At 34.7% G+C, this 13416-nt stretch overlaps 1 protein-coding gene across 1 annotated transcript; it reads right to left on the bottom strand.

The window, feature by feature from the left end:
* Positions 1-12673: 12673 nt before the first annotated feature.
* LOC125840587 (uncharacterized) lies at positions 12674-13207 on the bottom strand. Its single transcript, XM_049519557.1, has 2 exons — positions 13175-13207; positions 12674-13102 (listed from the first exon to the last, which is right to left on the bottom strand). The coding sequence occupies exons 1-2, from the start codon at positions 13205-13207 to the stop codon at positions 12674-12676; spliced, it is 462 nt and encodes a 153-aa protein (XP_049375514.1).
* Between the last annotated feature and the right edge of the window lie 209 nt (positions 13208-13416).

A 13416-nucleotide genomic window follows, 5' to 3' on the forward strand; every position in this document is an offset into this window, starting at 1 on the left:
TCTTTGAGTTCTTCTGTTTCTGCTACCTGACATGTGGTGCTTTAATTGAGTGAATGGGAAGCTTCTTTCCTCCTCCTCATACTAGTGATTAAAGCTTCTTCCACGTTAGAGCATCTTCGTCTGACTCAAATCCTTCTATTTCGTCGAGTCCTTTTTCCTAGTTGAAAATAGCCTAGCCTAAATAATGTATCACATTTCTTATTTAATTTGTGTCTTTTGTAAATGATGTATATGTGAAAATAAATAAAAAACCTATATTTTATCTTCTCCTTTCCCCATTATGTTCTTATTGGTGATACTTTTAGATACAGACTTTTTAACTTTTCGCTATTTATAGTTAGTGGCGGAACCAACATTTTTGTGAAGGGTGCTATTTTTATGACAGGATGTGGATAAATTTTTTTTACTACATTAAAAAAATAGTAATTATATTTTAATCATAAAAGGAGAAAGTCAAACACTAAATGATGTCCTTGGCTTGTTTTGATTAATAACAAAGGAACTTTTTATTTTTTTTACAATAAAAGATTTTTTCATTTTCTTTGCAACAACAAAAGAGGACCTTTGTTAAAGTGAAAAAAAAACTAAATGTAGTTGTAGGAGCCTAGGATCATACCCAAACCTCCAAGGAAATTTTGCATATCTTTAGCCGCTGAGCTATATCTCTCTTTTGTGTCAAAGGTATTCAACAATTAGTATATATTTAATAATATCTATATTTGATCTATATATTTAAAAAATATTTCAACGAAAGGTGTTCATTTGACCATCATTGGGTTTGTGTAGTTCTGTCCATGTTTATAATTCTTCTTCCTTTCACATCCATGCTTTGAAAATATGTGAATATGCAATTTCCCTTTTTTTAGGAGTCATGTTTGCTAAGTAGTCTGTAAGTTCATTCTCTTTCCTCATTATATGATGAAATCTATATTGTTTACCTTGTAAGCAGTCCCTAATTTTTTCAACAACTTCTTTTATTATCCACAGAACTACTAAATAGTACTCCAATTTATTGAAATGACAAAAGTTAAAAATTGCATATGAAAGATGATTATTAAATAAAATAAATATAACTTCCAGACGAAGAATAAATTTGCATATGATGTAATATTTTTTTTCTAATTGTGATGCCTTCATTGTATATTTTAATGATGTTACTCTTCAACGTGATTTAAAAAAAAAAGCTAAGTTCTTTGATATTCTCAACTTCATGGTAACTAGAAGCTATATATGTGAGATTTTGGGTGAAGTTGCTCGTTGAACCTCTTTACAAAGTTAAATATTAGTCATAATTTTGCCTTATAAACTATAAAAATGATCTTTTTTTAAAAAAAATAAGCTAAGGACTATTATTTTATTCTCTTTGAATAATTATATTTGAAAGAAAAATTGTGAGCTATTTCTCATTAATTTTTTGCATAGTGTTGTTTTATAGAAAATTTCTCATTATTTCCTTTGTTGAGGTACTTTACTTTATTTTAGCTGCTAAGGACCTAGAAGTAACAATATATGTTAGGATATAACTAAAGTTTCCTCAACTTTAAGAGTGTCATCCTTAAGAAATAAGAAGGGACTAGTGATCAATGTGCCTCTAACATATAATTTTTTAATCATAGAATTATGTTATTAGGAGAGTATGCAGATGCAATATAATGAAGACTTATATATATACATAGAAGTGTAAAAGAAGCATAGTTTAGTTAGTAACTATAATCTATATTTTTTCTACTTACAAAGAAGAATTGAGATGAAGGAGGAAGGATTGGAGCGACTTTTATCTTTTGTACGACTTCAAAATATGAATAGAGATTTTTTCTTTAAAAAATAGTAAGAATGTTTTTTTTTTCTAATACTATTACTTATACTTTTCTGCATCGGTTGCAAATGTTTCCTATAATATTATTTTTTTCATACCTCAAACACGCACGTCTTATGTATCCCTATGATTTAGAGAACATAATAGGCCTTATCTATTAGTATAACATGAATGGATTTATAATTAATAGGTTCAAGTATTGAAAAGAAGATAAAATATTATTGAACTATGATTTCAAAGAATTTTGATTTTTTTTATAATTTAAATAAGAGTCAACATTAACTCTTTCTAAATTCAGCTTCACAAAGTTATGTTGCTTCCTCTTTAAAAGTGAAGATCAGAATCCTTGGTAGCCCATAGTTAAATAGAACTCAATATTCTCTTCAATGCTTAAACCTACACCAGTTCATCCATTTATAACGAATAAAAACAATTTTCTTCCCTAGTTCAAAAGAACACGTAAGATTGACATGTTTAAGACATGAAAATTTTGTTATTGAAAACATTTGCAATTGACTCAGATAAGTGTAAGTCGTAGTAGCAGAAAAATTAGTTTCGCTAATATGTATCCATGGCGGAACTCATAAACAAGCCCCTAAACTTGTTGGGTTTTTCCCCTCAGGCACCTCAACTATGCTATTTTCCTATTGAATCATTGAGCCACCCATAATTTGTTCCTTTTAAAAATTGTTGGCTGATGTGGCACAAAATGCGATCTCACATCACTTGAGTGCATGAAGACGTTTTGAAGGCGCTGTTGTGGATCCCTGAACCACCCACCAACGATCTACTTCCCCTTTTAACCCTAATATCTCCCTTTTTTCTCTTATTTCTCCTCTTTTCTTTATCTTCATCACTAAGTTGGAGTTGCTCATCAGAATATATCTCTTTTTCATTGATTTCTTCTTAATCATCAAGTTCTAATGTTGAAGTTATCTTGTTCATCGATTTCTTCTTCTTCAACTGCAAATGTGCTATGTCAATGTGGGGTTGTTTTGGAAATGAAGATCTCTTGGACAAAATCCAACCCTAGACGTAGGTTCCTTTGTTGCAAAATTTCAAAGGTAATTCATTTTAACTATCCAATATAGTAAAGAATCCCCTTATTTGTAATTCAATTTTTTCTTTAATTTTGTAGGCACGAGGTGGATGTGGATATTTCCGATGGTATGATGATGAAATACTGGCTCATGCTAGGAGGGTGATATGGGGATTGTTGAAAAGAGGCAAAACATATGAACTGGAGAGAAATTGATCAACAAATGTATGGATGATATGCATTGTCATAGGGGTGATATTGACTACTTGGATTTATGTAACAAAATGATCTTAGTGGTTTGGTTCATTTGTCTTCTTCTATATACCTTCATAATAGTATGGATGGTAGATTGTAGTTTTCTCTATGAGGGCAATTTTGATCGGCTTTTCTATTGTAACTGCCTTCAATTGTGTTCTTATTGTACTGATTTTGATTGAAGGAAGAAAGACAAACTGTGTGTTAATCTCATTTGTTTTCTAATTTGTTGAAATGACTTTTCAAGTAAAACACAATTATTCTCGAACATTTTCTCACAAAATGGGGTAAAGCATAATTATAAGTGTTCACACACTTTCACTATTAATTAGACTAATGAGTTCCAGAACAACATAAATCAACACAAACATAACTGATCAACCATACCATTAATTTGCTCTAGTGAGCTCCAATCAAACATACCAATCAATGACATATCAATGCTAAATACTACTCCCAATATGTAACTAGCTCATATGTTTAAAAAGATAACTATTTCAGTGGTTTGAGATTATTACTCAAAATAGTTCTCTTAAAAGAGATAGTGCTCAAAACTGTTCATGAAAATCTTTTGGAAATTGGTGTTTCCTATAATCTTAAATGTGAAAATATATACTCTTGGGAATACTTAGTTCCCATTTATCATTTTAAAGAAAATGAACTCAACTTCACTCTTTCTCAAACTCTAGTTCTCAAATATTAAAACAAGATTAAAACGATTGTAAAAGACTTATTTAAATGACTCGTATGAACTCTCAAGACTTGACTCTTAGCTCTACCTTGAACTTGAATTGTGAATTCAAGGTTATGATTCATGTTTGAATGATTTCTAGATGTTTAGAAGTAGTTAGAATCAATAGGAAGTAAATGTATACTTTAAAAGAACTTACACGGGCTAAACGGTGGAAAAAGGGTGAGGGGCAGGCAACCCTGGTGCACTACTTGCACGGGGCGCCAACACTTTAACTTCAGAGAGCCCAAAATGGCGCACTGCTGGCGCATATGGCGCGCACCGCCCCAGTCCCTCCCCAAGCTATTTCGACAATATTTCTTACTCATTTTATGATCCCTAATAACTTTTAATTGATTGATTTCCTCAAATTTTCCTTAAATTCAATTACCCAATACAAGTACATAAGAATCTACTCAAAAACAACTCTCAACACAATACGATTATTTCAAAAACTCATCAAACCCATCCTAATTCAAGAACAAAAGAGATACTTCAAGATTACTAATAAAGAACTCAAATCCTTCAACTTTGAGAGCAACATTTCGCTGAAAATAACATGATTTGCATGTGTGTGAACAAACCCAACACTATGAGAACTCACATACCTCTTAGGGATTAAACCCTTGGCGAAACAACCTTCGATTCGCAAGAAAACTCGATGAACGCCTTGACTTTTCTCCTTTTCTCCTCTTCTTAAACTCCTCTCAAAACGCTAGCGTAAATTAGGATTTGTAAAACTGAACCAAATAAGGTCAGACCCCTAATTATTTACTAAAAACGAATTAATCTGATTAGGTAAAGGAAAAGATCAAAATACTCCTCATAATTTTGGGTAACTTTCCTTAACTGGACAACCTGATTTCAAATGAGCACATCTCCCTCATACGAGCTCGAAATTTAGCAAACTTGGTGGCATTGAAAAAAGGATCACAAGATCTTTCATTAGATATCTTATGGGCCAACTAAGTCATCATGAACTTAAACATATGACCATTCGAAGTTGACCCAAAGCTCCCATCTTAAGCTTAACTTGAAAATTTTCAGATTTGGCTCTTTCCAAATTAGTTCTTTTTATTTTTAGCTCTTTCTAAGACGGGATGCTACACAATACTTTTGTGTGATAATGCTTCTGAATTTTGTATGTGTCAAAATAGATAAACATATTTTTTTTTTTATTTTTTTACTTTTATTCCATAAATAATGATGTCTCTCCATTTATGTGAATATTCATCGCAAATCATTATCGGACCTAAAAGTTGTGGTAGATTAGTGGTTGATGCACAAATAATGTCTATAATTATGATGGTATTTGTCATATACGAAGAATTTACTCATGAAGAAAGCACAATGAACATTTGACATTTTTATAATCATCGAGTGATATCTTATTGAGACAAGTTTTTTCTACAAAATATATCCTACTTGAGGAGATACAAACATTTTTTCTGAAACTCACCCTCGATGAAAACTTTTTCCGTCATTAAGAAGTCTATAACTTAATTTATTTTGAAAGTATGACCAATTAGTGATTCTTAGTGAATACAGTTTGATGTCCTAATTTTTCAATATAAAAAAAAAGAATTGTCATACCTCGATTCACATTTGACTACTTATTTCTACTAGATAGTACTTTTTTGGTTCAAATTTTCAGGCATTTATTGGTAAAAGTTAAACACAAATACATAACGCATATGGGCCAAACACCAAAATCTATTATGACATACCAAAATAACCTATCAGGTACAACCACTTCAGATCCAACCCAAAAACCGATCCCTATAAATACTTCCTTAGGTCTAGGATTTTCTAAATCAGCCTCTTTTCATTCATAGCCTTCATCCCTAACCATCTTAATGATGTTCCCTCTATGGAATAACAAGAAGTTCTGCCTCGTCATGTTATGGATCAATGCTAAATTCCTGTCCTTGGTTCCTTGTTTATCAACTAAATAAGAGTACGTCTTCTTTATTTTCCTTACTTCCTTGTTCATGCGCCCGTTTCAGCTGAGCAAAGTGTTATTGCTGTTTTATGTTCTATAATTTATTGGACTGTTCTTGTGCATTACTTCTAGATCTGATGTCAAGGAAGGATTCATAATCATTAGGTTCGTGATTTGTACTTCTTTTTTTCCATTCTTTCCCTCATCATTGATTTCTTCTGTTTCTGCTACCTTACACGTGGTGCTTGAATGGAGTGCATGGGTAGCTTCTTTCCACATCCTCATTCTAGTGATTAAAGCTTCTTCTAGGTTAGAGTGTCTTTATCTGACTCAGATCCTCCTATTTCGTCGAGTCCTTTTTGCTAGCTGAAAATAGCCTAGGCTAATTAATGTTTCACATTTCTTATTTCCTTTGTGTCTTTTGTGAATGATGTATATGTGAAAATTAAAAAAAAACCCTATGTAGTTTCTTTCCCTTCCCCCATTATCTCCTCATGGATGATACTTTTAGATATAGACTTTTTAATTTGTCGCTATTTACAATTAGTTGCGCAACCAACATTTTTTTCAAGGGTGTTACTTTTATGACAAGATGTGGATTAAATATTTTAACCAAAATTTAAAAAATAGTAATTATATTTTAATTATAAAAGGAGAAAGTCAAACACTAAATGATGTCCTTGGCTTGTTTTGATTAAAAAAATAATAATTCATTTTTTTCAACAACAAAAGAGGACCTTTGTTAAAGTTAAAAAAAAATTAAATATAGTTGTAGGAGCATAGGATCATACCCAGACATCCAAGGAAAATTTGCATAACTTTAGCCACTGAGCTATATCTCTCTTTTGTGTCAAGGGTATTCAACAATTAGTATATATTTAATAATATCTATATTTAATCTATATATTTAAAAAAAAGTTTCAACGAAAGGTGTTCATCTGACCATCCTTGGGTTTGTGTAGTTCTGCCCCTTTTTATAATTATTTTTCCTTTCGCATCCATGCTTTGAAAATATATGAATATGCAATTTCCTTCTTTTAGAGTCATGTTTGCCAAGTAGTCTGTAAGTTGATTCTGTTCTCTTATTATATGATGAAATCTATATTGTTTAACTTGTAAGCAGTCCCTAATTTTTTCAATGACTTCGTTTATTATCCACGAAATTAATAAATAGTACCCCTATTTATTGAAATGACAAAAGTCAGAAATTACATATGAAATATGAATGATAAATATAACTTCCTATTGGTCAGCATTTTAATATTATATTATTCTACCTTGGAATGGCCACATTAATTTTTTTTTCTATTCGTTGGAGCATCTACTGGATCATTGCTGCAATGGATAAGCTTTTATGCCGAATTACTTGGTGGATAATTAATGCATTAGGCTTTGTGATGAAAGTTTATGTGAACGTTGGAAAGTTGGTTTTTGTGCGAATGCACATTAGAGGCATTGGTTACCCCAGTCATTATTCAATTCCTTACTTCTCCATTAGCATTGTAACCTATGTAACTCCTAAGACCATTTTTTTCACTATTTACTACCCCATTATCTTCCTATCAATTCGTAGGAAGACTTCTTCAACTATAAATAGGGATAGTCTTCATTTGGTTTAGATATACAAGAAAAATATAGAGAGGAAAACGTTAGTCAAAAAAGAGACTTCTTATTAGTTGAAAGGAGGTGTTCTTGTTGTGGAGCTTTGGACTCAACTCTTGTCCATAGTTGTTGACTTATACTTTATCTAAAGGTTGTTGTTGTCAAGCCTGAAGCTACCCACATGACGCGGACAAAATATCTAAGATCACGAGTGACCCCAATCTAACCTTGCTGGCATATCATAAGTATACTTAAAGATAAACTGAAACAAGAAATAATGTGCGAAAGCTAAATCATAAGATAAACTGAAATGATGGGGAATACCCATTCTAAGTTTGAATATATAAAACTAATAAGAGTTTAAGATACTAAAATAAAACTCAAGTGCTAAAGTTGAATCTAACTATGTCTGAAATAAGCCTCTAACTGACTAGAATCGCTGGGACATGCCCCAACTAAATCTAGCAAAACTGAAACTAAAGGCAAAAAATAGAAAACAAACATATCTTTCCTCCTCAAAGAATAAGGACTCACCACTGATGTTGCGGAGCTGAAGATCAGGAACCGATCTATGCGTGATCTGAAAGTTGAGGTCTTGAACCTATATCACGAGAAGATGTAGTGCAGAGTATGCGTTAATACCTGAAAGGTACTAAGCATGCAAAATAGAGTAAAGCTGAGCAATTAACATAATTGAACAAAGAATATAACTGATCAATTATATGAGATAAGCATGATACTATACAAAGAATGCTGGACATGAACTAACTGAATGCAATGACCAAGTTTATAACGTGCTAAAACTGAAATCTGATTGTAACTGATAACATGGTCAATGCAATAGAATCTGACTGTGGGAGCTACTAATAACCGACATAAAACCAGATGAGCTAAATGTGGAGTCCGATGTATACACCCCATCGAGAGGACCCAATATACCCTGCTAGGGGTATAGAGGCATGACTAGCGTGATAACTAAAATGTAATGTCCATAGAGGGGACTTATAAACCTATGGGGGCGCGTATTTCTATGACTATACTGAACCCTAGTCCACTCAGGCTAAGCCTACTCCCAATTAGAATGTATATAAGCAATATTATGACTGAAATGCTGAAGTACTAGATAGCTCAATTGCTGACATGCGAACTCTGAGAATGCAACAATTATAACTGATAATGTGATATTTGTAAACTGAAGCATGTATATGTGAAATAACTGACCTAGCATGTGTAATTCATCAACTAAAAGAACTATATAGCTAGGGTTTTGAATTTATGAAAGAATTTATGCAAAACAATACTAAAATCATGTTAATTTGATTTGGAGAATTAAAGTAACCAATTCATAATAATCTGTTAAAATTTTAGAAACCCTAGGTTTAGATAATATAGAGGGAATCAAGATTCTGACTGGAATCTAGGGACCTAATGGGTGAAAGGAACCCACTAGTGAAATCCCACATACATAGTGATAAAATTCACGTAGAAATCTTTCCATTTTGGGCTTGGAACTGATGAAGACTCGCTACGTTTTTGAACTAGGGCTGCTTAACTTTCCCCTCTATTTTGCTCTAAGTTTTCGCTTCATTTTGGTGAATAATTGATTAGGTTAGGTTCTAATTCGTTTATTAGGCTAAAATTGACCAAAACCACAGAGTTTAGCAGTTAAATGACGTAGTTTAGGAGTTCAACACATGAGGAATTGACCAAACAACCACTAACTTAAAAGCTGTTGGGTTTACCAACTGACCATGGATGGACCGACGGTCCGTTCTGGTTCGTCGTCGTTTGGCGATTGGAAGCTAAATTTTAGGGGTCCGACCTACGGCCTTTGACCACGGGCTGTGGCCTGAGCTACGGTCTGTAGGTCCCTGCGTAGGTTGACCCTTATGTAATTTTTTTTTGGGGGGGAGGGGGGTGTTACTGGGAGTGGGTTGCAGGTGGTGAAACACGGACCGTGGGTCACCCTACAGTTCGTGGGTAGTGCCAGTCGGTGTCACCTACAACTTCTGAAAACCTGCATTTTGGCAGTTCTAGCATATGGGGTGAGACATTATCTCCCCTTTGGGAACATTCGTCGTCGAATGAAGACTAAACTAGTTGGATAGGGCAGGAAAGAGTTGTAAACCCTGCCACTAATTACTAGAAAATGATTTCTGACTGAACTAAGTTACAAGGACATGCAAATACGATGAAAATTGATTACGTATCACGAGACACTTAATCCAATACTAAGCGTCAACGATCGTAAAGTAGTAATATATTCCAACTATGTGAGTCGGGGTGGAGTCCCAAGGGAGTGGTTCGTATTTGAGAATTAATAGAAAAGCATAAATAAGCTCAGGTCAATCATTGGTAAAAATATTTACGAATAAAAGCATTGTTCAAATTTGGGGTGACACAACTATCAAATAACAGGCGGATTTGGTTTCAACTATCAACTACAACATCAAATAACACGAAATTAACAAATATAGTGACATGACTCTTGGGATGTGATTGGATTATGGGCTAAGGTAGACAAATGGGTGATTGTAATTAATAATGAATAGCTATAAATCAGTGAATAAGCTAAACTTTAGTGGGGATAAACTTTCTCTCGAAAAATTTACCCCGAATGAAATTAGTTTCTCTCGAACACCAATAAGCAGCAATTAAGAATAACCTTCACTTTAGTCCATTCACTCTCTAGAGCTGAATGTGTGGAAAAGGGTTTAGGATTCACTCTCTCGAGCTGAACTTCACTCTCTCGAGCTGAACCCATGACAACCCAATACCCACTGACCATCAATTCAATAATTTTCATTTTAAAACCTCTCTCTCGAGCAAGACAAAAACACGAAGGTAGAGTTGCATTTGCAACTACAACCCTTTAGATTAAACCACAATTACTGAATGAAATCACTTTTAAACAACATTTACACTATCAATTAACAATACCCAACAGCTAAATCAACCCATAATCACATAATCCCACACCAAGAATTACGGTTTTAGCTAGAGAACATAAAAAAGTAGAAATCGTTACCAAATTATGTTTCCATCAACTGGGTAAGATTAATATTGTCTTTACAAAGGTCTAAAATGAAGAATCTTCAACACCCACTTCCAATTTCTCAGAAATGGAAATCTTCAAATCTTCAAAGCTAATGAAATATTGTCTCTAAACTTAGTTCTAAGATCTCCAATTTGAAAACTGAACATTACTGAAAACTATTGAATTCTAAATACTCAACTAAGAGTTTAAAAAATGTATTTATAGTTGCCAAAAATGTGTTGTGAAGGTCCATTCGGCACAATAAGTCGGGGTCGCCGATCTACTCCGCGATCTGCCCTTCGGTCAATTCCATCGCCTTTTTTCTTTGGCCTTCAGCATCTTCAAGTTTTGTAACTTTGGGATATATGGCACTGCCTCGCAGAACTGTTCGGCGACTCGCCGACTTCTCCTTTCTATCGCCGACTTGATTTTCTCCTTCAGGGCTTGGCACATTGGAACATTTGGCGAGACCATGGCCGTTCGGTGACTCGCCCAATGGGTAAGGCGATACTCATGTCTTCTTTTCTTCATTCTTTCAGCTGCCTTGTTCCTTTTTGCTTAATAGTGTCCATGCTTTGTTCCTCAATCCAAATACTTGAAATTCAACTATTTACATGAGTTACTGGCACAAAATATGCATTTGAGGACACTAAATCTATCAAAATAAAGCCCTAAATGAGTCTAAATCGTGGACTCATCAACACCCCCAACTTATACTTTTGCTTGTCATCAAGTAAAACTCAAGTTCAGCGGTTCAAAACAGATGTCTCAAACAATGCTACACAAGACTCAATTATGAATGCACACAAAAAGACTGAACTTATTCATGCAATGATCAACTGTGCACTCAAAGATTCAAGTTGTGACTCAGCACTATGAAAGACTCACAAGATCACAATACTTGCGTCAAATGCAAGTTCCAGCTTAACAAAGGTACTCAAATGCCCTCACAAAAAGAATGAGTCCATATTCACACACAATGGTTCACAATTTAAAGCTCTAGAATCAAATGCAATGCTCACACTTACAAAGATGAACACAATGCATGATTTCACCCATAGGTTTGCTCGTATTTTTCAATCAACACTTGTTTCAGCACACTAAAGATCAAAAATGTCTTTTCAAGGCTTGTAACGGGGCCAAGTGCAAATGTATGTTCACTTATGCTCAATGGCTACAGTCATCATGAAATATGGTGTGAACAACACTTTCTTTCCTTTTCTTCATCATTTTCATTTGTGCTCACAAATCATCCATTATTCACTTTCCATGGACTGTTGGAAACCCCATTTCTTCTTGCATTTTCACAACTTTATTCCACAACTTTTTCATTCTTTTCATTTTTTTATATGGAAGGGTTCCATTTTTCTCAAAACCATGAGTCAAAGGGGACTTTCTTGAACTTCTTGATTTACTTTTTCTTTTCACCACACCCCCAACTTAGGTTTTTGGCCTAAGTTTGCTATTCAAACAAACCACAAATCATGAGGATTATGGGTAATGGATCAAGATGCCACAATTTTATCAATTTTCTTCAAAGAAAAGGCTAAGGCTCAAAGGGTGTTCAAATGGGGCTCACACACTCACAAGGTAGGCCACAAAAGAAGTATAATGTCAACTTGTTCCACACTTTTCAAAGTTGCCTAAGATCATATCAAGAGATTGCATCACCTAGTCAACTAGACCAACGGGACAAATTATAGGTGTCAGTACACATGGTTCACGATAAGCTCATCAAACAAGGCATTGACACAGATGTCAAACAAGACTCCACACTTTCGCTAATGTGCAATGTTCATCACAAGAGACTCAATTCAATACTTGGCTAGTCACAACGAGATGCAAAAAATTCACATATTGTGTATGCAACTTCAATTGACCTCATCGTAGCTGAACATTCATTTTGTTTGATTATGAACATTATTCAAGTCATCGATATTGATCAAAACCGATATTCAAATTTGCAAGAGAACAACCACATTTAACACAAACAAGAGGTGGCACAATTTTTTTTCGGAAAGGCCCAAAAATCATTTATAGTTCAAAACAAGGAGCCACAAGCTCAATCATCCACAAAAATAGTGTAACACACAATTATAACTCAAAACCAAATATATACACAAAATCAAAGTGTAAGAAAAGGTGGGCCTCACTCCACCACAAATAAAAGTCATTTGTCCTCAAATGCAAGCAAAAATATCCAGAAGTAAAAATAAAGTAAGACAAAGAGGGAGGTAAAGAAAAGATCATGTCTACTCAGTCGCTCCATCTGTCTGGGCATCAGTGCCCGGAGTCACCTTAGAAGGAACAACTCCACTAGATGCCTCTGTTAGCGATGTCTGGATCACAAACTGCACGATCAGCTCCTTAAGATCTGGCAAGTCTCTATTTATTCTGTCCTCCCTGATCTTTATCAGCTCCTCATTGGTCTCTTCCTCCGACTCATACTCCGCTGCATCAGCCCTAGGCACGTCTCCGGTAGTAGCTGGAGGAATCTCAGAAGTCTCAGGAGCATTCAAATAATCTGCAACCTCCAGTAATGAAGTGAAGTAAGTAGACTTTAGATAGTCTGCATCCTTCCTCAAATCAACAACTTCAGCTTTTAAAGGCGTAACCTTAGAGGTATCCCCCTGTCTACTCTCACAAGCCTCGACTCTTGTGGTGAGAGTATCAATGAAAGTCTAGAGGGGGGCCAGTGCATCAACGATAACACTCTCAATCATCTAAGGGTAGGATCTCTCTAGTAGGGTCACCCTCACTTCAACTGAATGGGCCAGATGCCCCATCTTCAGGATCATCACCTAAGTAATCTTAGCCCACTGGGAGGAACTGGAGGTTCCTGGAGCTTGTGAAGAAGAGGAAGGGGCAGAAGTACCTGATGGCCCGGATTCCAGAGTAGGCAAAGATACCTCTACAAGTATCGAATTTATATCCACCTCTGGGGATGTGTCCACCGGAGCTTCCCTCCTCCTGTCAGCCTCCTCTCTAGTATACT

The sequence above is a fragment of the Solanum verrucosum genome, unplaced genomic scaffold (genome assembly GCF_900185275.1).
Source record: "Solanum verrucosum unplaced genomic scaffold, falcon-dt-bn FXZP01000188.1, whole genome shotgun sequence".
Taxonomy (NCBI): Eukaryota; Viridiplantae; Streptophyta; class Magnoliopsida; order Solanales; family Solanaceae; genus Solanum; species Solanum verrucosum.